This window comes from Rhea americana, unplaced genomic scaffold, assembly GCF_003343005.1.
Source record: "Rhea americana isolate MKP2758 unplaced genomic scaffold, rheAme1 scaffold_30, whole genome shotgun sequence".
Classification (NCBI taxonomy): domain Eukaryota; kingdom Metazoa; phylum Chordata; class Aves; order Rheiformes; family Rheidae; genus Rhea; species Rhea americana.
Genome location: NW_028186424.1, coordinates 5972120 through 5992785, shown reverse-complemented (window position 1 = coordinate 5992785; position 20666 = coordinate 5972120). Strand labels below are relative to the sequence as shown.

General features: G+C 51.7%; 1 protein-coding gene across 1 annotated transcript in view; it reads left to right on the top strand.

Moving 5' to 3' along the window:
• ASPNAT (aspartate N-acetyltransferase) overlaps positions 1 to 20660 on the top strand; it is a 22183-nt gene extending 1523 nt beyond the window's left edge. Inside the window, exons 2-3 of the mRNA XM_085309701.1 lie at positions 238 to 402; positions 19804 to 20660. Of these exons, the coding sequence (XP_085165827.1) occupies positions 238 to 402; positions 19804 to 20171 (533 nt within the window). The 3' untranslated portion in view covers positions 20172 to 20660. The remainder of the gene's footprint in view (positions 1 to 237; positions 403 to 19803) is intronic.
• Positions 20661 to 20666: the final 6 nt, after the last annotated feature.

Sequence of the window (20666 nt, the reverse complement as noted above, 5' to 3'; positions counted from 1 at the left end):
GCGGGGGCGCGCGGCCGAGCCTCCCCGGCCGGGGCGCCCCGAGCATCCCGCGGCGCCGCCGCTCGAAACGCTCCGCCTTGCAACCGTGAATCGCATCGCTCACGCATACGTACCGCAAACGTGCGTTCTGTGTGCGCTTTTTTTTTTAAGTAATTTTCTATGAGTCTGCATTCCGAAATCAACACTGAATTCTCTTTTCTGACAGGTGTCGTTTATTTCTCTTCCTTATCTCCATAGTAATGTGCTTTGTGGTGACCAGGTCCTTCCTGCTGACCTGCTGCTTGCCCGTCTTGCTGATGGGCATGAGGTACTACTTCAGCAGAAAAGTTATCCTCCACTATCTCGACTGCGCCCTGCACACGGACATGTCCGACATCGAGCAGTATTACATGAAGCCGCCAGGTGAGCGCGCGCGGGCCCTGCAGCCCGCCGGCCCCCAGCCCCGCGCTCGCCTCCGCGGCAGCTCTCGGGCCGCGCTGAGCCTAAACCCGCTCTTTCTCCCCTCTTTTTGGCGTATTTTTTTCTTGCAATTTTTTTTAAGATGGGCGCTCAGCCCGGGGCGGAGGGGAGGCCGAAGGCCCCTCGCGCGCAGCAGGCCCCCTCGTTCCCGCGCGCTGTTCGCGGAGCCCCCTCGATGCCTCGGCGCGGAGCAGCCCTGGGAAGGGATGAGTGTGCGCGTGCGTCCGCGCTTTGTGTAAGTGTAATATCTAATGCTAAYATTTGCCCGGCGAGCTGTAAAAGGGTCTCTTGCAGGGTTACGAAGGAACCACTCTCGCAGGATTTGGCAGGYGGGGAAGGTACCGTTTCCCTTCTCGGGGGCTAAGAGCCAGCCCGAGRGGGTGTTTGCGGGGTCCCTCGAAGTGGCCTGGGCTCGCAGGTGGCTATTTGTGGTTGCTCGGTGCTAGCAGCGAGCCGGGCGAGCAAAGGCAGCGGCCAGCAGCGCCGTTGGGCTTCCTCGGAGTAGCTGCTCTTCATGCATGTGTGTGACCGTGATTTCCCTGAATTGGTGCTGCCGCTGCCCAGGCGTGACGGACCTCGCTGGGGGGGTCTGCCCGGTCGCTTAGGGAGTGCACRGGAGAGAACAGGGAATACTGGAACCACAAAGTTTCCTTTTCTGATGTGCAGTTTCCAAGTTTTTCTAAGATTATGTTCGTCCTGTAATAAAAACCTCAACGCGTCTGAAGTGCTTTCTTCAGATCTTGTTTCCCATCTTAGTGCCGATCCTGTGCAGCTCTTACTGCAGCTCTTACCTTACTGTATGCAGATGTTGCATTGAACTTAGGGTCTGTTTTTGTAAAAATCAGCCAATTTGTGGCTTGTGTGTAGCTTGCGCATCATTAAAAACTCAGACTTCATTAAAGCTATTGCCACAAAAATGAAAGAACTTATAGCAAAACATCTGAAAAACATCATGCACCTCTGCAGTGAGGTTAGCCAGTGTGTTATACTGGAGAGAGTTATAGGGAGCTCCGGCAGAAGAACGTTTAATCTTTCATCAATGCKTAGGATTTGCCTGGTCAGGGTTGAGGGCAGGGATCAAAGTGACCATGTTTATAACACTGCCCCTTGTAGAAAGTAAAGAAAACACGTTYGAAGGAAGGGTGAGGAATGCCCTCGCTTCCTTTAAGGTCAGTGGCATAATCCAGTTCAGTTGCGTTGACACCATGACTTGAAAGCATTGCGTTGCTTCTGTATGATACCTTAGAGGGCTTGTTGCAACTCTGGAGTAAGTGGATGGGTTTAAATTTATGACAGAACTTAATCAAGTGTAATTAGGTTTCAGCTATGCCTTAAAAAGCAGATTCAGGGGATCGTTAGCACTTGCTCAATGTTCTTGATGGTGATAGCATTAAGCAAGTTGGTTGAGTTAGGCCAGTTAGTGCAGTATCTGTCCATTTGGTGTGGAACTGTGTGGGGCGGCTTCGTTTAGCTTTGCAGGAGACCTGAATGCAGTATTTTGCTCCCTCTTCCCCCAAAATACAGGTGTCAGGTCTCTTCCGCTGTAAGATACCACTATAAATATAGTCAGCTTGGAAGAGCCTTGAGCTTTGAAACTTGYGTCGTCTGCCTGAACGTATTGAGAACAACCATCGAAACGCCATCTCTGCTCTGCCGCCCCTGCCCRAAGGAGGGAGGTGGCAACGAAACGGCCTCCCGCCCCGAACTGTCGCCTCTCCCGATAGCCAGGCGGGCGTTACGGGTGGCCGTGGGGCTGAGAAGGGCTCGTCCTCCCAGGCCACGCGTGTGGCTCCAGCTTGGGCACTGCTCAAAACTCTCCCCGTTAGATACTAGGGAAGAGACTGCTGATCTGGGGCGTCTTCTGCAATGCTGTAGGGCTACTACTGGCACCTCTGGAGTTAAGGTGGCGGTAATGAATTAAAACTGGGTTTAAGTCTCTTGTCCTTCTCAAGCAAATATTCCTGCTCTGCCCTCAGGCTCGAGAGGCTCATGAGTAAATCTGGGGGAGGCCAAAGCAACTGAGTGGGATGTAGCGGAGTGCACCTTGAAAGCAGATCTCGGCCTTACCCTTCATCTGCTCGGGAAGGTGCTGCCCACCTTGCCTCCAGCGCCGTCGGGGAGTCCTCATTTACGTACCTGAATGTTTTTCCTAGCATGGAAGGTGGGAGAAGGGGGCATTTCTGGGGGGGGGGGGGGGGGTTTAAGAACCACTGGGTTTTGTGGGGACCTGCAGCATGGTCCCAGGGCTTCAGATGCTGCTGCTGCCGTTGGTCACGGTTCTACTGAAGTCTTGCCCTTGGCAAACGCGCGCCCGTGCAGCCGCTTTGCAGCGCGGCCCTTGTGCTAGCCAGGAGTGGCACTGCGGGGAGCATCAACAGCAAATAGCCTCCAGTGAGGCAGACGTCGATAATGAAGAAATACTTTAACTGCTAAAATGGATCATTTTTGGTCATTTTGGCAAAGCACCCGCGTGGGCTGCAGATCAGTTTAAAAACAACGACCGAAAGAACTCGGTTTGCGGTAGGATTTGGCTCCCTTGGTTTGGTCGGGAGTCCCCGCTGCTGTGGTGGGGACGGGAAGCCCCTGTTTTGGTTGCTGCTCTGTGACTTTTGATAGATGCTTTTGGTAATAACGGCTAAGCTTGATGATTAGTATTTTAACAATCCCTTATGCTCTTGACAGTATACTACATTATTTTTTTTTCTTTTGCAGTTTTTCTGAACCACTAGTCTCAAAGTTAGTTATTGTTTTAAATTTTGTCCACGGGGTTTTGTATGAGCTGAAGAATAGGTGCTGACAGGTGCCTCTGCAGAAGCATGTTAGCCAGAATTCAATTTTTTTTCTCCTCTTGCCATCTTACCCTTAYGGCAAGGATTTGGCGAATGCTTTGGCTAGCGTTTGGTCGTAAGCTCATGGATTGCCTTGAAATTGCTGTTTTGCTGTTGATTTTAAAGGATTTGTTTGTATGTTGAGTTCTGTGCTCAACTGAGGGCTTAAAACACAAGACTGAATGACTAAAACACCCTCTTGAGCACGACGTAAAATTTTCTCATTTAAGAATAGCTCAGTGGAAACTTCCTGGGTTTGAGGTTCCACCCCCCCCCCTTCAAAGACAGCAAAAACGGGCACTGGGGCAGTCAAAAAGAAAGGAACTGGATAACAGTCTTAATTGTCAACCAGAGTAACTTAAGACTCTAGTAAACAAAAATAAAAAGAAGAAAATAGTTTTAAATAGAGCCCAGCCTCTTGCATTTCTCTACACAAATAAGGGTAGCACAGCTGGAGCGTCTCTTATAGTCTGATGATTTTGACGACTAATCAGTTTTTACAGTGTCTCCTCCAGCGTCTGTCGCAGTTGGTTGCTTGGTGCATTTGAGATTTGGTATTGCTTGGTGTATTGGAGACTCTTCCACGGTCAAGATCTCAACTGGAGAACTGAGGGAAAACAGGGCTCCTGGTTCCTGATAGGAAACTGCTGCTCTCCAAAATTGGCTGAGTTAGGGCTTTGGCTGACAAACTGTAGCAAGTCCTTTGGTGGCGGTTTAAGATGCTCTTTCACTCAACTCTCTGCGCCCGCTGGCTGGCGCCTTCGCAGGGTCTGCTGGAGGTGTGTCCGTGTCGCTGCAGTTCGTGGCACCTCGTGACTGTCTCAATGGCCTTCCCCAGAATTTTAAAACTTATCTTGACTGTATCAGGCTTTCCTCTTTTCCAGGTAGTGCCACCATGTCAAGCAGACGTGTAGTGACACCTGCATGGGACTCTGCAGAAACAGCCGTATTTTGGGGGTTACGAAAGGTCTGCTTTAGTTTAACATAATTTTACAAGGAAAACTACTTCATTTGAGCTGAAATAGTCTCTGTTTTCACTGAAGAAAATCAGGCATTCGTGTGAGCCAGGTCAGTGGAGCTGATGCAGCAGGGCATGGATGGGCATCAGCAGTGTTGAAATCAAGAGCAGCGCTTGACTTGGCAGTACARGGAGATGGCACTCTCAACATGCCCATCGAAGAGGGCTCTGGGGATGTTGAATGGAGAGGAGATGTGTGCCTCAACCCTCCTCGTCCAGCCTGGTGGTGGGCAGAGCTTTCCCTTGCCACCATGTGAGGATGTGGATGCAGAGGTGGCATCATTGTCCCAAGTGCCCTGGAGTAGGACTGTATCCCAAACAAGAGGGGCTAGAGAAAGACTGCACATGAAGATTCAATTCCTCCTGCTCTTGGCTGGTCGATGCAGTGCKCTTTTCTGAGCCGAGCCCATGGGAGGGATGTCCTGTGCCATTTTGTTTTTGGCAGAGATTTCAGAATCACATCCGTCTCCCAGAATGACCCCAGCTGAGATGAGGTCAGAGTCAGCTGGTCAGGATGAGATCAGCACTGCTCATTCCTGTTGAGGTGTTCATTATTTCATATCTTTGGTGGGACATTCATCTAGGTAAAGAGCAAGCATTTTAATGAGTTGTGCATAGAAGCTCTTGGATTGGTGGTTTTATAGCACGGGAACAGAGTTTACATTGGGGGAGTTGAACTTGGGTGCAAAAGAAGATGGATGTGAAGTTGTGTGATACCTACCAAACCTGCTCAGCTGCTGGCAAACCTTTGGGGCACGTGTTGTTTCAACAGTCCTGCTTTTCCTGGTCACACTTTGGGTCTGCATGGCACCTAGTCATTTTGGGGGTACCGGACTGTTGTAGAGAGTGCCTGGAGTAGTAAAATCCAGGGGCCACCCTAGGAGGAGACCTTGGTTTTCTGTGTTGCAGCTAAGAGCTCCCGGTGCTTTGCTAGCAGCTGTGCTTTGCCTTGCCTTGCAAAAGGAGAGGGTTTCTCCCCAAAATGGAGCTCATCTGCTTTAGCTCCCTGCAAAGCTCCTCTTGATCAGCCGCAGTGCATCCAAGTGAGCTGTTGGCACGTTGGCTCGAGGTGAGGTAGAGCTCTCAGTTGACTTGAGGAGCTTGCTTTCAGCTCCTAGCGTGGATCAGGGCTTGGCTCCGGTGGGCCTGCTGGCCTCACCGCTCCGTGACACGAGGAGGGGGCCGGGGTGGGTTTGAATCCCCTGTGGCAGAGGGGGAGGCGACGGAGCCTAGTTCTTCCACATTCTGGGTAAGGCGGAGGCAGCTGAGCCACCAGATAAGGGGGGAYGAGGCTGCAGCTGATAACATTGTTCTGGGAGAGCAGAGCTGCTCTTGCTTGCTCTGCAAAGAGGGCCGAGTCACCTGCCTCCAGGAGAGAGCTCGGGGCTGCTGCTTGCCCGTGGAGGAATGTGTTTTCCCAGGCCCTGCCCAGGTTGTCCAGGTTGTCCGTGCCCGAGAGGCAGCAGGAGTCTGAGGCGTCTATCAAGCATTTCTTGTTGGCTTCTGCAGCGCGCTGAGCTCGGGGCCTGCCAGACTCCTGAGCTGGCTGTCGTGAATCCTGTTTTTTTTGTGCCTGTCTCTCCATGCCCGCTGTATGGGGTGATGAGCCCAATATGGGGCTTGGAGATGGCTCTGAGGCAGAAAGCCCAGAGGAGAGGCTGTGACCTTATCTCAGCCTCCTGAATCATGGTGGTGTTTCCCACCGGGGCTGGGAGTTGGCGATAGGTCTCTTCCTTGGACAGCCAAGGGCCTTCCTGCAAACATCTCCTATGGTGGCACCCCTCTACGTTCAGGGAAGCTGCCTCAAGCAGTGAGCTGTGCAGATCAGGGACTTCCTGCAAGGCTAGGATTAGAGAGTTTTAACCTCTGCTTTAATCTATAGTGGAAAGTGTATTTAATAATAATTCTGAAAATTTTTCAGATGCAGGCCTCTTATCAGATGGGCAAGCGGTGATGCTGCTGCTTAGCAGTTCCTGGTTGGTGTCTGTCCCAGATTTGTTGGGAAGCTTTAGGAAAAAGAGTTCCTCTGTTCCTAAGAGTTAAGGATGTGTTCTGTCCATCATTGCTGATCGACTGAAATCTATGTATTTTTTCCTTTGAATCGTGTAAAGTGTCTTCAAGATCAGGTTCCTTCTCCCCAGACCCACCCCCTGGGACACGGTTTGGGCCCGTTGGCTGGCTCGTTTCGTTTGCGGATGAGCCTCGTCTTCCACCCGCAGAGCCCGCCCGGYCCTGGTCCCGCCGGCGCTTGGCCACGGGGTGCGCGGGGCCGCGCTGGCCGGGGCCGGACGCCTGCGCGCATCCTCCTGGAGCCGAATCCCCGGGCAGGACGGCGTCCTGCGCACGAGCGCGATCAACGCGTTCGCTTGCGGGCTGCTGCAGCCGCCGCTTCGGCGGGAGCGGGAGCGCGAGCCCGTGCCGAAGCCTGCACGTCTGTCAGCCAAAACCAGATCTCGCTTCAGATCCACCAGCTTTGGCAAGCTGCCATGTGAAAATTAGATTAAAATGCATTTTGTAGTAAATTCTGCAGAGTAATGTAGCCTATTTTTTTCCACGCAGTCGAGAACTCACTCTAAAGGTAGTCTATAATTGACGTGATTGTCAGTTAATGCAGCAGTATTTAAATTAGTAGCCATGACTGGATGGATATGATGCTTGGAAAAGAGCGGAAAGCTCCGGATGCAAGGTATTAGAGTTTTAAATAACCCCGGTACACGCGAGTGCTATTAAGTAATGTGCAATACAAGCAGTAAAACACTGTGTAAGTGGAACATCAGTAGTTTTTCAGACATAGTGAGTTTCTCAAGACCTGCAAACACAAGCGGTGCAGGGACTTACCAGCGCTAAAATGGCAGGAGCATCAGGCTCTGCTTTGATCTGGCTTTCAGCAATTTTTTTTTAACATTTTCTCCTATGTCGGATGCTTTTTCATAATACGGCTGTGTCCATTTCCTCCTCACGGTCTCAGTGAATAAATCCTAAGAAGGAATATGAGATTTTTCTCCTCAAGTTTAAATGCAAATTTATGCATCTTTTAAAGGGTGTTCAGCTCTTTCTTCCTTCTGTCAGCTGCTTCCTTAGTAATGGCCAAGATTTAAAATTACCCTGAAGCATGTTTTGGGGCTGGATTTTCAAAATAGCCTAAACTTAGGCTTCACATTAGGTATCTAAATCGTGGCAAGATTTGTAGAAGTATGAAGCTCTGAGCCCCTCTGACACTGAATCTTGAATTTAAGAGCATGAGCTGCAAATCTCCCCGCTAGAGAAATGCGCTAGAGGCATTTCACCACCTAGGATTTTTCATAAGGATCAGCGATTAGGGCTGGTGCCCCACAGAGTGCGCAGCTGGATGCCTAAATACTTCAGAAATGATGGGTCGGTGTCAGTCTGCATCTTAAGGCTTGTAAAAATTTGAAAAAAAAAAATTATCCAAAATTCTTACATGATATGTGATAGCCTGAATACATGGCCTAGTTTTCAAGTTTTTTTTTTTTTTTTTTTTTTTTTTAAAATTTCTCCCAATTTAAAATAGTGGATTTTGAAGAAAGGAAAAAAAAAAGTGCATTTGATCCAATTCACGTTTTTATTTGGGCGTGCTGTATCCAGGCGCCTGGGATGGGGGATCGCCCTGCCAGGCGGGCGCTTGCCGCGGGGCCGCGAGCGCGGCRGGGTGCAAGCGGGAGCCCTCGCGGGGCGCCGCGGCCGTGGCTGGTGACCTACTGGACGAGTCATTTTCTTCTACAACTGTTTGATGGATGATTCAAAGGTTTATTTTTTTTTTTTGATACAGATATATGTCAAATATATAGAATAAATATGGGATAAATGTGTTACAGACGTATTTTTAAATAGCTGCGTGGGMTATTGCTGTTGAAAACTGGGTTTGCAATGATGCAAGAGCTAATAGAAAAATATAATGCATTAGTCTCACATCAGTGTATACTGCTCAAAATGATCACTTGTGAGTGATATTTTTGTCACTTAAAATTTGTGTACTGCTTCTAGCATTTATCCAAATGGAAAAACTGAAAACCTGAGGCTTTATAAGAAAATGATTTCTCAGTTCAGGAAATGGAAAATAAAAGAGAAAACAGCTTTGATCCAAACTAAGCTGATTTACTCTTCCCTCTGTTTTTTTTTCCCACAATAATGAACCAAAAATCTCCATTTAGAGTTGAACGTGGTACTTTCTTTGGCCCCAGAYGAAATTGGTGGTGGTGCTGTAGGCTTTCGAAGGAAACGCCGGCTAGACCCCGGGATGCTTTACGAAGAGCTGGTTGCGGTGGAGCCGGGAGCGCAGATCCGCGGCGAGCACCCCGGGCGCCGCGCGGTCCCTGCCTGCCCCCGTCCCTCATCTGTCTCCCCGCCTGGGTGGCGGTGGCGGAGGGGGGAGAAAACGTTTTGCCCAAAGGCAAATGAACTTCTGGTAACAGGGTTTCTGGCAGCTTCTCCGAAGGGTCGGACCCGCGTCGCGCTCGGATGCGTCTGGACAACGTGGCCTGTCCCTCTTTTCCAGCCTGTGTCTATAAAGCCCATTCTTTCGATTTTCATAGGAGATATAAAATCATTATTGCAGTCAGACTACAGGGGAAAAAAATCAATTTGCTGAGATCAGGGCTTTTCTGTTCTTTTTTTGGAGGTGCCAGATCTATTCGTGCTCTTTGGAAGTAGCGAACAGCGTCAGAAACGCTGTATAACACTTCTGGTGGGAATCCAGGGAAGACCTAAATACGTAGCCCTTCAATTTAAAATAATGTAAGTAGTAGAACTTGCAAAGAGAAGCTTTTGAAAATAGACTGTTTTGGAGCACCTGCCATTTTTAAGCACCAGCCAATTTTAGATGCTGCTTAGTTAGAGAGCAGAGCAGTGAAAGGATGTCAGATGTTCAGCTTCTGTCTGCTTAGCAGCAGTTTTCTCTCTCCTGCATGCGTGTCTGAGTACAGAGACCTTTCCTGGAATTTCATCATTAGTGGTGGATTTTCTTAAACAAGAGAGATGGCAAGGATGGGAAGTTATTTTAAGGAAAGGATGGTAATGAGAGTTCAGGTGAGTTTTTAAAAATCGAAACGGTTTAAAACACTTCTCAATCTTTTGCTGCCTGTGAAGTCAGATTTGCTTAATGGCTATGAAAATATACAATTTGTTTCTTTTTTTTCTTTAAACCTGCGAGTGTTCGGTGGGAAGCATTGCTCTATGCCTCTTGAGCAGTGATTTTCATTGGGGRATAAGCCATCGTCAGGTTTTACAGGGCTTTTTTTGAGACACTAGTCCTCTGAAAAGCATCAAAGCATCTGAGGAGAGTCTTAAGAAGTGGGAACACTTTTCGTGGAGAGCTCAAAAGAGGATTTCGGTGGAATTCTTTTTTTAAAAAAATTGCATTTGCAGGGATGGAACTTGGAGCTTGGCTAAAGATGCAGTGATGTGTTTGCTTTAACTTCATGATGTGCTTAAATCCCTAGTCTTTCGCTGGGAGTTTGGAGTATACTTTGGGGCACCCTGCAGCGCAGGGCCGAATGGTGTCGTGCTCTTCGCAGGGAGTCTGTGGCGTTAACGGGAAGCACAGAGCTGGAGCAAGCCGCTCTCGAGTCTGCTGTGTGCGCTCGGCAGTGCCCGTGAGATGAGCTTCGTGAGGACTTGGGGAAAACTGGTGCATCAGAAGGAAGAGTTGCCTCATCCAGGAACCTGCTCGTGGCAGGTACTGGTAGTTATGTTCATTTTGCCCTATTTTTGTATCAGGTGTGGGGYTTAGTGTTGCCTTTTGGTTTCAGGAAAATCACCAAATTCTCCAAATGCTGCACTTCCGCCCAGGTTCGTGTGGTTTTGCGTATCTCCTGGCTAGGGTGCTGCTCATGTTAAAGTTGATCCTCTTTCAGCAGTTACTCAGTGGATGAGCGTGCCCTGGCTAATAATGYGCTGCATAAAAGTATTTGCTTTCACTAGCTCTGAACGTGCTGCCCTGCAGTTCCCAGGTGTTGCCTGTCCGCGTGTGAAGCGAGGTGGTGGTCAGTTAGTTGCTCCACTGATTATTTTACAGTTCTTGTTYAAATCCGGAGGTCTCATAGTTTGTGTTTGGGCTGAGACCGTGGGCAGTAGGACCACACTCGAATGGATGTTGGGTGGGTGATGTTGGTAGATGGTCAYCATGGGAGATCTGGGAATAACTGGAGTGGGTTTGTGTTGTGACTTTTTGGCTGGAATGGTCTCGTGCAGCAATATGAGGAACAGGCTTTGTTTTGAGATGGAGAGATTTACACATGTAACTTTGATGTCAGTGCATCATCCACAGCAGGTCCGTTTCTGTGCCCAGCCTGACAGATGTTCATGTATTTATGGATGCAGAATTTTCTTTTGATGCCATGTTGAATAATGTGCCAGTTTGAGCCTGGATGTAGTAGAGTGTGGTGGAATTACACCCAAGACRCGTTTGCCTTAATGTACTGAAAGAGCAGCATAGCAGCACGTGGTTTTTAAGGAGAGCCAGCGTCCAGGTGTGGACGTGCCTCCTTCGCTGGAGCATTGCTCTGGCTTTACGTGGCATTGGTTTGCTCACAGTTAAGAGCGTGTGCTGGTGCAGGTGCTCACGGCTGCTCGGTGGAGTCAGTAGCACGGTGCAGAGCACTGGCAAACAGCGGCAGACAGAAAATACCAAGGCTCTCTTACGGGCTTTTAGGGACTTTCTGTTTTCATGAGTTACGTGGCAGAGAAGTGAAATGTTGCCCGAGTTGTTTGCGTTGTGTCCCTGGCGTATAATACCCCTAACAGTGAGGGGGGTGAAAAAAGCACTTTGCCGTGACATAAGCAGGTGGAACAACTGAAGCAACCTTCCACCAGGGCTAGTTTGGCTGTGTTAGGTGTAAATATAACAGTTCTCCAGGGATTAAATATTTGCAGTGAATCTAGAAAAAGAGAACTGCAGGCAAGGGTGCTGTGAAGTTACTGTGTGGGGCCGAGGGCAGTTATCTCAGGGAGGTGATGCCTGAGGAAGGACGGTATGAGTGGATTCAGAGGCTTCTCCGGTTATTGGAAAAAGCCTGAAAACACAAGAGAGGTTTTCCTTCTGGTCAGCAGTTGCATTCTCTGCAAGCTGAAGCATCAGTCTGTCCCAGCCTCCAGTGCTGGATGCCACAAGCACATGGAAGACCTCCTTTCCAAGGGAAAGGCCATGTTTTTTGGCATGGTGCAAGTGGATTTTTTTTTCCTTCATTACCTTCCATGTTGGGGTGACTRTCTTCCCAAAGGTAGTGCATTGCCTGGATGGCAAAAGGGCAGAGAGGCAGTTGGCTTGACCAGAGGAGCCTGTTTCTCCTTTCTCCTGCTCCTTACCCAGAGGYTGGGAACAGCTTTGACCCACAGATTGATCCCGGTGAGAACAGTCCCTCGGGGGCTGGTTTGGGGAGGACGGGGGGCCGTGCTAGGAGCYGCGCTCCATCGCCGCCCCGATTCCTCGCCTCTCGAACCCTTCCCAGTCTATTGCAGTGGATTTTGGGGCATCATCTCAACGTTAGCCTGGCAGGYTGGGACTGTTAGCATGCCGTGATAGGAAGGGGTGGGTTGGTCCCGGTTGATTTCTGACTGGCTTCCTGTGCCCTGGGAAAGGGTGTGCGTGCCTGGGTGTGCGCGTAGCACCGTTGCACACGGCTGTGATAGAAATAGGAATTCATTGCTTGTGCTGAATCGGTGCCTTGAGCCTTTCCTTACTTTTTCTGTCTCTTCTGCTTTGAGTAACGAATTCCTCGCTAGTTCCAGAGACACTGTAACAGTGCAGTGTTTCACTGCAGCAGACTACTAACGCAGCGGGAAGTTAGAGGGTGGGGAGGTTTGATCCGCTGTGTCGGTAACTGGAGGGGATCCCTGTTTCGCCGAGGGGGCAGCAGCGCCCCGAACCCGCCAAACGCCCCGCAGGGCGCGTGCGGGCCGGAGGTGCCCGTCCGCCGCCGCGCGGGGAGGTGCAGCCGGACGCTCCCAAACCCTCCCTTTGGCCCCCCCTTTTTTTTGTGGTCACCTCGCTGGATTAGAGCCAGCGACTCRCGTGTTTGTTCGCAGAGCTGGTCAGCATCTGCGGCAGCCCGCACGGGAGCCCCAGCTCGCGGGGGGGAGTTTTATCCCGCAGGATGGCGTTGGTTTCCTGCCGGGGGTTGCCCGTCCCTGGCCCTCCTGAGGTCTGGCGTAACCTTTCTTCGTGCCCTCGGAAGCAGGGGAAGGAATGTAATGTAGTGTGGGCCGGTGGGTGGGTTGTTTTTTTTTTCTCCCCCCTCGTTTTTTAGGTCTGTCGTATTTTAAATACGTAAACGCGTTTGAGATTTAGGTGGGCGATCTTGCTGTGGTGTAGGGGAGGCCCCCTGGAGCTCGTGCCCGGCCCTGGGCTCCGAGAGCTCGCGCGTGGGCCGCTGCGTGCCGAGGCGCGATTACGCCTCGCCCCACGGGCGCATGCGGCCTCCTGGGCTGGCTGCGGTGGTCGCTGGTGGGAGAGGGGCTCTCCCAGAGGGTGGCTCGCCTTAAMGTTTGACCTCTCCTAGAGAGGCGTCAAACTCCTTCGAAGTCCTTGCAACGATCAGAGTTTCATTTATTATTTAACCTTAGGTAAATGTAACGTCGGTTCCTCTCTTTGCCGTGAAGCTTTTGGTGGAATGACTGGGTAGATATAGGCACTTCTATTGARCAAGGGAGTCCGGACTAAATTTAGACCAGATAAGTAATGATAGATGGCTAAAATAAGATCACTTCTGTCCATTTGCTCTGTAGATTTGTGTCTAGGCCAAGTGCTAAGCCAAAACAAAATCATTTGGTGATTATTGCTCAGCACCTTTTTACAGTAATGCACATGAAGTAAAAGCCAACCAGTAAATAATGAATTCCAAAACATCCAATAATTCTAGATTTTTCCATTTTTTTTTCAGTATTTGCAAGTGGAATATGCTGTAATGCCAGTTCCTCACCTTTCAGAAAGCAGTAAAGCCAGATAGTGAAAGATTGATTTGGAAGATGGGGACCAAGTGTGGACAACGTACAAAAGTACAAAAGGAGCTGGCTTAAAAAACAACCAGCAGCACATTTTATTTTGTAAACTAATTTAACAGGAAACTAACTGTAACGGCAGTCTTCTGGAGCTGCTGTGGGAAGGATACAGGCCAGCAAAGCTGGCAGAAGAGCTTGATTTCTTTTCTTTTTTTTCCCCCTTTTAAACTCCTAACTAAAGAACGGTCTAGACTCCAGAGTATTGGTTTACTTAAGGTCTGACTCTGCAATTTATAGGGTTAGTGAGGATTTTTGGATGCATAGGAAATATCTACTCTGAAAGTACTTTAAACTTTTCTTTTTCCTCAGTTTGTGCAGACCAGTCCATTTTGCTTAGCAAGCCACATGCAGATTTGGGAGTCGCCGTGCAGTCAACACTGAGGATAACACTGGGCCCAAATTGCACATTCTGGTCTTTATCCGCTTCTTTTAAGCTATTTAATTCTTTGCTGACTGATAACAATTGCTCCCGTGAAAAAACACAGCCGCTGTTTGAAGCTGATTTCTCCCGATGACTTAGCAGATGGCAGCGGCCACACTGGCAGCTTCTTGCCCTTCTTCAGTAGCAGTGAGCAGAGCTGATGCRTCAGATACGCACTAATAAGGGTGTTTCTAATCCTTTATAACTGCTTCTGCAGCTTCCTTGGGCAGYTGCTCCGCGTTCACCTTGTTGCACTCTTTGCCTTTCAAGGTGCATCACAGCCAGCAAGAGGCCCCAGCACGAGATTTAAGTCCCGTTGTTAACGGAGCACCTCTAACGTGCTGGAGATGCGCCGTTGCCCTCTCTGCTGCCTCCGCCCCCGTTCCTCCCTGCCTCACCCAAAGCCGTTCCTGCAAGGCGCCGAAGGCGTCCTGGGGTYTTGCCGCGCTCCCGCGGCGGTGGCACGGGTGGGCTCACGCCAGGCCCTGCGGCACTGAAGCCCGCTTGAAAAATGAGACGGTGATGTGGGACGCGGCCGTTCACGGGCCAGGCAGCGGGGTGCTGCGGCGGAGCRGGGGGCACAGCGGCGGGTCCCCCGCGCTAGCTGTCTGCCAGCGCTGGAGGTTCAGGGTGGGGACAGTCTTTCCCGGGCTCGTGAGTACAGCTCGCTCTGGTGCTGCAGATCTCCAGTCCGTGCCCTGATGGGGGGAAACCAGCGTCGGATCCTCCAGCGGTTTGGGGAGGCTGCTAAAACCCGCCTAACTGCTGCGCTGGTTTTGTCCGCCTCTTCCACGGGGCAACGGCGTAGAAGGGTAGCAAGGRTGGAGAAGACGGCAGATGGAGCCCAAACTGCCCCCTTCTTCTTGCGCTGCCCGCGGACGTGGGCGATCTCATCGGCCTGCCTCCGGCACCCCGTCCRTCAGCGTGGCGCTGGCCTCGGCTCCTCGCCCCCTTCCAGCAGGGATTGCTGGTAGCAGGGCAGCGGGCCGTGCCCGGGGCACTGCTCACGGCAAGGCAGGTGAGCTGCAGCCCTTCTGGTCCCCATGGGTGACTGCTGGGAGCGTGGAAGGGGCAGGAGCTCGGGCGCGGGAAGATGGAGGTAGAGGGAGATGCTGTGCTTCATGGACGTGTAAATCCACGCCTGTGCCGGTTGGTTGAGCAGTTGCAGCCCGTCGCCGGTGCAGCTGTTGTGTCTGTCCTTGGCCAGTCTCTGCACCCGAAGCATTTCCAGTCAGACCAGAGACAGGCATGCCCGAAACTCCTCAAACTGGCAGTAGGCATTTTACAGCCCCAGAGGAGCCTCTGCTCTCTGTTGACGTTGATTTAACTTGGCTGCTCCGTCCCTCGTTTCACGGAGAACGGAGGGGAAGGAGGGAGGACAGTTGCCTCAAGTAACGAGCTCCTCCGTTCCCTCTTCAAAACCCGTACGAGATGGAAGCTCGAGGTGGCTTAGCATCAGAAACGCGTGGACCGGGGCACGGGGAGCCGAGGTCAGGGACTGTCTGCTTCCCACCATGGTACTGCCTGGTGCTCGCTTAAAGCTATATAATTAGCTCTAGTGGGAAGAGAGGAGATGCACTGACCTTTGGGGCTTTTTGCCTGGTCATCAGTAAATAAATAATAATCCCACARCCCTGGTGTCTAGTGCCTGGCAGCACGTTTGGTTCCCCACGCGCTGCCTTGCTTGCACCGCCCCGGTTTTGCAGAAAGGGCCGCCGATCTGTCCCAGATCACAGCAAGGGGTGGCAAAAGAGGCTGCACATGAGATCCCAAGGGCAAATAYTTAAAGCTTCGTGGTGTTACGGCATGCTGTGTTTCAGCTCTCCCGGTGTTTCTGTGCGGCGTTGCCGCATTGGCCGTGTCACGGTACGACAGCGGGTTGTGCGTCCTCGGGAGCAGTTTGRGTCCTGCTGACTGGGCTTTGCGAGCCTGGTGGTTTTGGCAAGCTTTTATGTAGGTCTATGAGTGAGGGAATTACAGGCCCTGTCCTGTGGAAAGCACAGAGGTCAACTTCTTCCCTTTGCCCGGCCCCTGCCTTGCAGACCAAGGAAGATCTTGGCTGGAAGAGGGAGAGCGCAGCAATGAGCCGAGGCTCTCCTGCYGCTTCCAGCGATCACGCAAAGCCATGTGTGGGGGCTGTGGGCAGCCTCCATCTCCTCCCCCCACAGCTCAGACCCACCAATTGCATTTCTGCTGAGGCTATGCGTTTGCAATTTTTAATTTTGGGGCCTGGCTGGAGTCCCTGRGATGATAGTCTCAGATGGTGTTGGCTTCCTTTGCTTACCGTGGCCAGTCCTTAGAGGATTTCATAGCTCCAGTGAAGGCACAGAGGAGTTTACACACCTTCACTTGGCTTCACGAGCTCCTTATAGTGGTAACAGCTTCCAACTGACCCCACTGGCTGCTGTGTCTGGGTGATACTCTCAGGATATCGCACTGGACAGCTTTGAGCTGGGAGGGGAATYGCTTGCATCTGTGTAGCCATGACAGGATAAAGCAGGGATGAAAAAGGATGAAAAGCATGGAAAACATGCTAAAAGGGATGTTGCCTTTGGAGATTGCCTGTCTGTCTGGAAATGACATGCTACAAGGAACTATGGAAGTCACTGTCTCCAAAAGAGGGAGAATTTCTTTCATTTTGATCACAGCACAAGCTGGCGGCACCTGCTCTGTGTTGTCAGCCTCTCATTTATTTGGAGGGTGGGAGGACGGAGAAAAGCATTTGAAACCAGCTTGCCTGCACCCAAGTGCACGTTCTACGCAATGAAAATCAGTGCGAGACTGTAGGAGCTTTGGGAGCCAGCAGTGCTGCCCTTGAAGAAAGAGGGGGAAAATGGTCTGATTCAAGAGTGAGATTTTTGGAAATGCCGTATATTGAGCTCCCGCTGAAAATACCTTCCAGTGGGAAAATACCTAGACCCACAGAACATCATCGCCAACACTTGGTGGCAGTTCCAGGAGCAGACCTACCACCTGTCCAGCTCTGAGACATGAGTGATGAGTTCCCACCTGGCTCAGCACTTGGACCAGCTCACTGCTCTGGCGCAGGGTCCTGCAGGGGACCCAGACAGATCTTAAGGGACATGCGAGGCTGTCCATTGCTTGTCAGCAATGCTTGCAGAGTGTGGTCACCTGCTTCTGGGGCTGGTGGAGCTTTACTTGCTCTTGTGAAAGTCAAGGAGGAATTTAATTGAAAACAGTGGATTTTAAATGTATTTCATAACGTGAGTTTTCTGTCATGTTATTGAGGTACTAGAAAGAGCAAAGCACAGCTACTAATTCCTAGTTTTCAGAGTAGCTATCCTTGAACCCTGTGAAGAGACGTGAAGAAGCTGTAGGAAACAGCTATATTTGATCATGTAGGACTTGAGATGATGGGGAAGGCTGACGTCTAGTTTTCCCCTCCTCTTCCAGCAGTCTTCTCTGCTGTTGCTTTTGGCTCCAATCTTTCCACCCATCCACCCACTGGCCCATTATTCACCAAAGGGTGGCGAAGAATTTGCACTAAAAATAAATTGAGTTTGTTTTCACTCACCAGCCTTGTCGGCTGCGTGGGGGAGAGCTGAGCAGCTCCTGCGGGGAGATGAGTGCTGGGAGAGGAGGTGTGTGGGAGCAGTCGTGGCAGCTGTGGCTGTGTCCTGCGAGCCCGTGGACAGGAGTGTGGTGTCATTGCTCTGGGACACCCTGGCTCGGGACGYGTGGTGGCAGACAGCTGTGGGAGGGCACAGCAGGAAGGAGGGGGACGATGCACAAGGGCAGCCCGCAGTGAAGGAACACTGTGGGTGGATTGGAAGAACGCTCTCTTCTGGTCATAAAAAGTTGGGAATCAGCCCTAAATTTGGAGCAGAAAGAAGCTGTTGTCAGGTGTGCTTTCATGCTCCATGTGCCATCATCTGAGGAGCTGTGTCAAACCCTTTGAGGTTATTCTCCTTTTAGCRTGGATTTCTTTGGGCAAGTACTTTGGCTTTTTGTGTGCACAATAAAATGCATCTCCAGTGATGGTCTCACTGGACCAGGAAGCTTCACRGTGGTAAAGCCTGAGTTGGTAGACAACTACTTGTTTCAAGTTACTGCTTAGTAAGCTGGTATAGTTTGTTGCCAAGGTATGGAGCGATGTTGTTGAAAGACAGACAACCCATAGAGGAGTGTAGAAAGATAAGATAGGGCAGCTGGCCTCTTGCCATCCCAGATATTTGAAATAACTTTAAGGAGGCAAGAGATAAGGGAGCCCTGGCTTTGCTTAATCTCCCAACATGTTTTGTAAGTCCTGTTTATTCCTCGGGACATCTCTCTGCTTCGCTCATAAGCACAGCTAACCTCCTAGTGCAAAACTTACCCCAGTGTTCATATCTGCTCTCCTTTGTCCTGTGCCTATTTGTATGGTAAATGGTGGCGATGCTCTGAACGGGCCTTTTCAGAGGAGGGTGTTGCTTTCTGGAGCTTGCCTGGGAGCTATCTCCCCCTGGGCCTCGGCTCTAACAGCGGTGGCCCATCAGGCTGGCCCCCTTGGAGATAAGGGGAGAAAACACTTGTAGGAACCAGGGCAACTTCACTAAATCTGTGAAGCGTGAACAACTCAAAATTGCCTTGCTTGTTAGGCAGGTCACAACCATTTTGTGGTTTATTACAGCTTTTACCTGTGCATTGCTGAAGCCCAAACTCTGACCTGAGTGACTGGAGGTCTGAAGGAGCTGAGCGAGGTGGTTTCCCATGACAGTGGTCCGTACAGGCTGCTCGGCACGCTCTGCTCTCCCRGGGCTCCCCTTTAGCGTGCTGGGACAGTCGTCGTGGGAGGAGGYGTTTGGGGGTCAGGGCAGAGAGTTGCAAAGAGACTGGATGCTTAAACTGGAGAAAACCCAGTTTAGTAACAGCTGGTGTTGCCTTGCCCAAAACCAGGACGACCTGGACCCGGTGCTGGCAAAGGGCCTGTGTGCAGAGGCAGTCTGGGCATGAGCGGCATGGAGGTGTCCAAATACCCATACACCGAGCACCCCGTACCTGCCGGGAGGTGCCCACACACCTGGCGCGCGGAGGGGAGGCCTCAGCGGTCCCATCCGCAGCTGGGAGATGTCCTCTGGGAGAGAGCCAAGTGGTGAGGGCCTYGTCTTTGGTGGGACCCTCCAGCAGAAAGGGCAGGCAGGCAGCGGGAGCTCGGCGCGAGGCATCTGGGAAGAGCAGACCTCCTGAGCGACTCTTCTTGCAGGGTCGAAAACCGGAGAGGGGATTGGGCCAGAGCGAGCGGAAGGAGGGATTTGGACGTCTGTAATGATGAGGGATGGAGGGAAGCGCAGAGCACGGAGGAGGCAGAGGAGGGCCAAGGCAGAKGCCTCGAAGGAGGAGGACTGGAAGGGCAGGGAGGCTTGCAGCTGTCCRGGTTTGTGTTTATCTTTGTGGCTTGAGAGGAGAAAACCTGAGGAGGCCCAAGGAGAACCTGCGGAGCTGCAATGGGCTGAACACGAGGGTTTGCCCCCGGGGCCTCCCCCCGCGCGCGCCAGCAGCAGGTCCCCGGCGGCCGGCCGGAGGGTCTGGCTGAGAGCAGCGGTGCTGAGAGCAGCGGTGCTGAGAGCAGCGGTGCTGAGAGCCGGCGCGGACGCCCGGTCCTCGGGGCTGCCCGCGCTGGCGTAAACGGGAGCCGCGTGCAACCCGCGCTGCTTGAGCAGGTGCGCCCAGTCCGGTGCTAATTCTGAGCGTTTCACACGCCGCGCGCACCGGGGCACGTGCCAGGCGCTATCGCTTTTCACGTTAAACTCAAAATCGCTTTAATTAAGCTGTAAGTAAAACCCCAGAAGGCGCGCGGGGTTGCCGCCCCGCCGCGTGCAGCGGGGCCGGCCGGCCCGGCGCTGGGGCTGAGGCGCGTCACGAAGGAGCGCAAAGAGCTTGGAGCACGGCTCCGAGTCCCGAGGTTTGGGTGGTGTTCGTTCGTTTTAAATGTCTGGGTGGACCTAAAACTAGAGGAAACGGGGTGTTTTCCCGGCGCGGGGAGCCGTGCCGGGCTGGTTCCCGCGGYGGCACGGGGTCGCGTCCGGCGCCGGCGGCTCCACGCGGTGCTTTGTCTCCCGCAGGCTCCTGCTTCTGGGTCGCCGTCCTGGACGGCAACGTGGTGGGGATCGTGGCGGCCCGGGGCAACGAGGAGGACAACACGGTGGAGCTGCGCCGCATGTCCGTCGACTCCAACTACCGGGGCAAAGGCATCGCCAAGGCCCTGGGCCGCAAGGTGCTGGAGTTCGCCGTGCTCAACAACTACTCGTCCGTCGTGCTGGGAACCACGGCCGTGAAGATGGCAGCCCACAAGCTCTACGAGTCCTTGGGGTTCAAACACGTGGGCGTCGTTGAACATTACACCCTCCCGGGGATGACGCACTCCTTACTAGAGAGGATGTTTTTCCAGGTTCGCTACCACCGCTACCGCCTGCAGCTGCGCGAGGAGTAAAACCCAACCAAACACAGGCGCAAAGGGGGAAAAAAAAAGGAAAAGAAGAAAAAAAAACAGAAAAATTATTTTTCTCCTCTTCCTCCCTGCCCCTCGAAAGTAATAAATTGCCCATCTATTCCTCGTCACTGTTTGTTTGCCCAGCTCCTCCTCCGTTTTGCTCCCTCCYGCCGCCCCTGTACAGAGCATCGCTCCCCCCCCCTTTTTTTCCAGATGTAAGATAACATAGTGACACGTTCATAATAGTGCAGAAATATTACTTGAATGCAGTTTTCAGTATTTCTCACACCAGTTAGTAGAATATGCATCCGTCCTACCCTTATTTACCGGTTACTAGTTTTCAAAGAAAAGGCGGAGAGAAAAACTAGACAAGCCAACCCAAGCAGCCACCCCGCTTGCTGCGATGCATGAAGAGGAGGCGCGTGCCCGCGCTCCGCCGCCCAGCCAGCCCTGGCCTTGCACTTTTTCTTTTTTCTTTTTTTTTTTTTTTTTTTT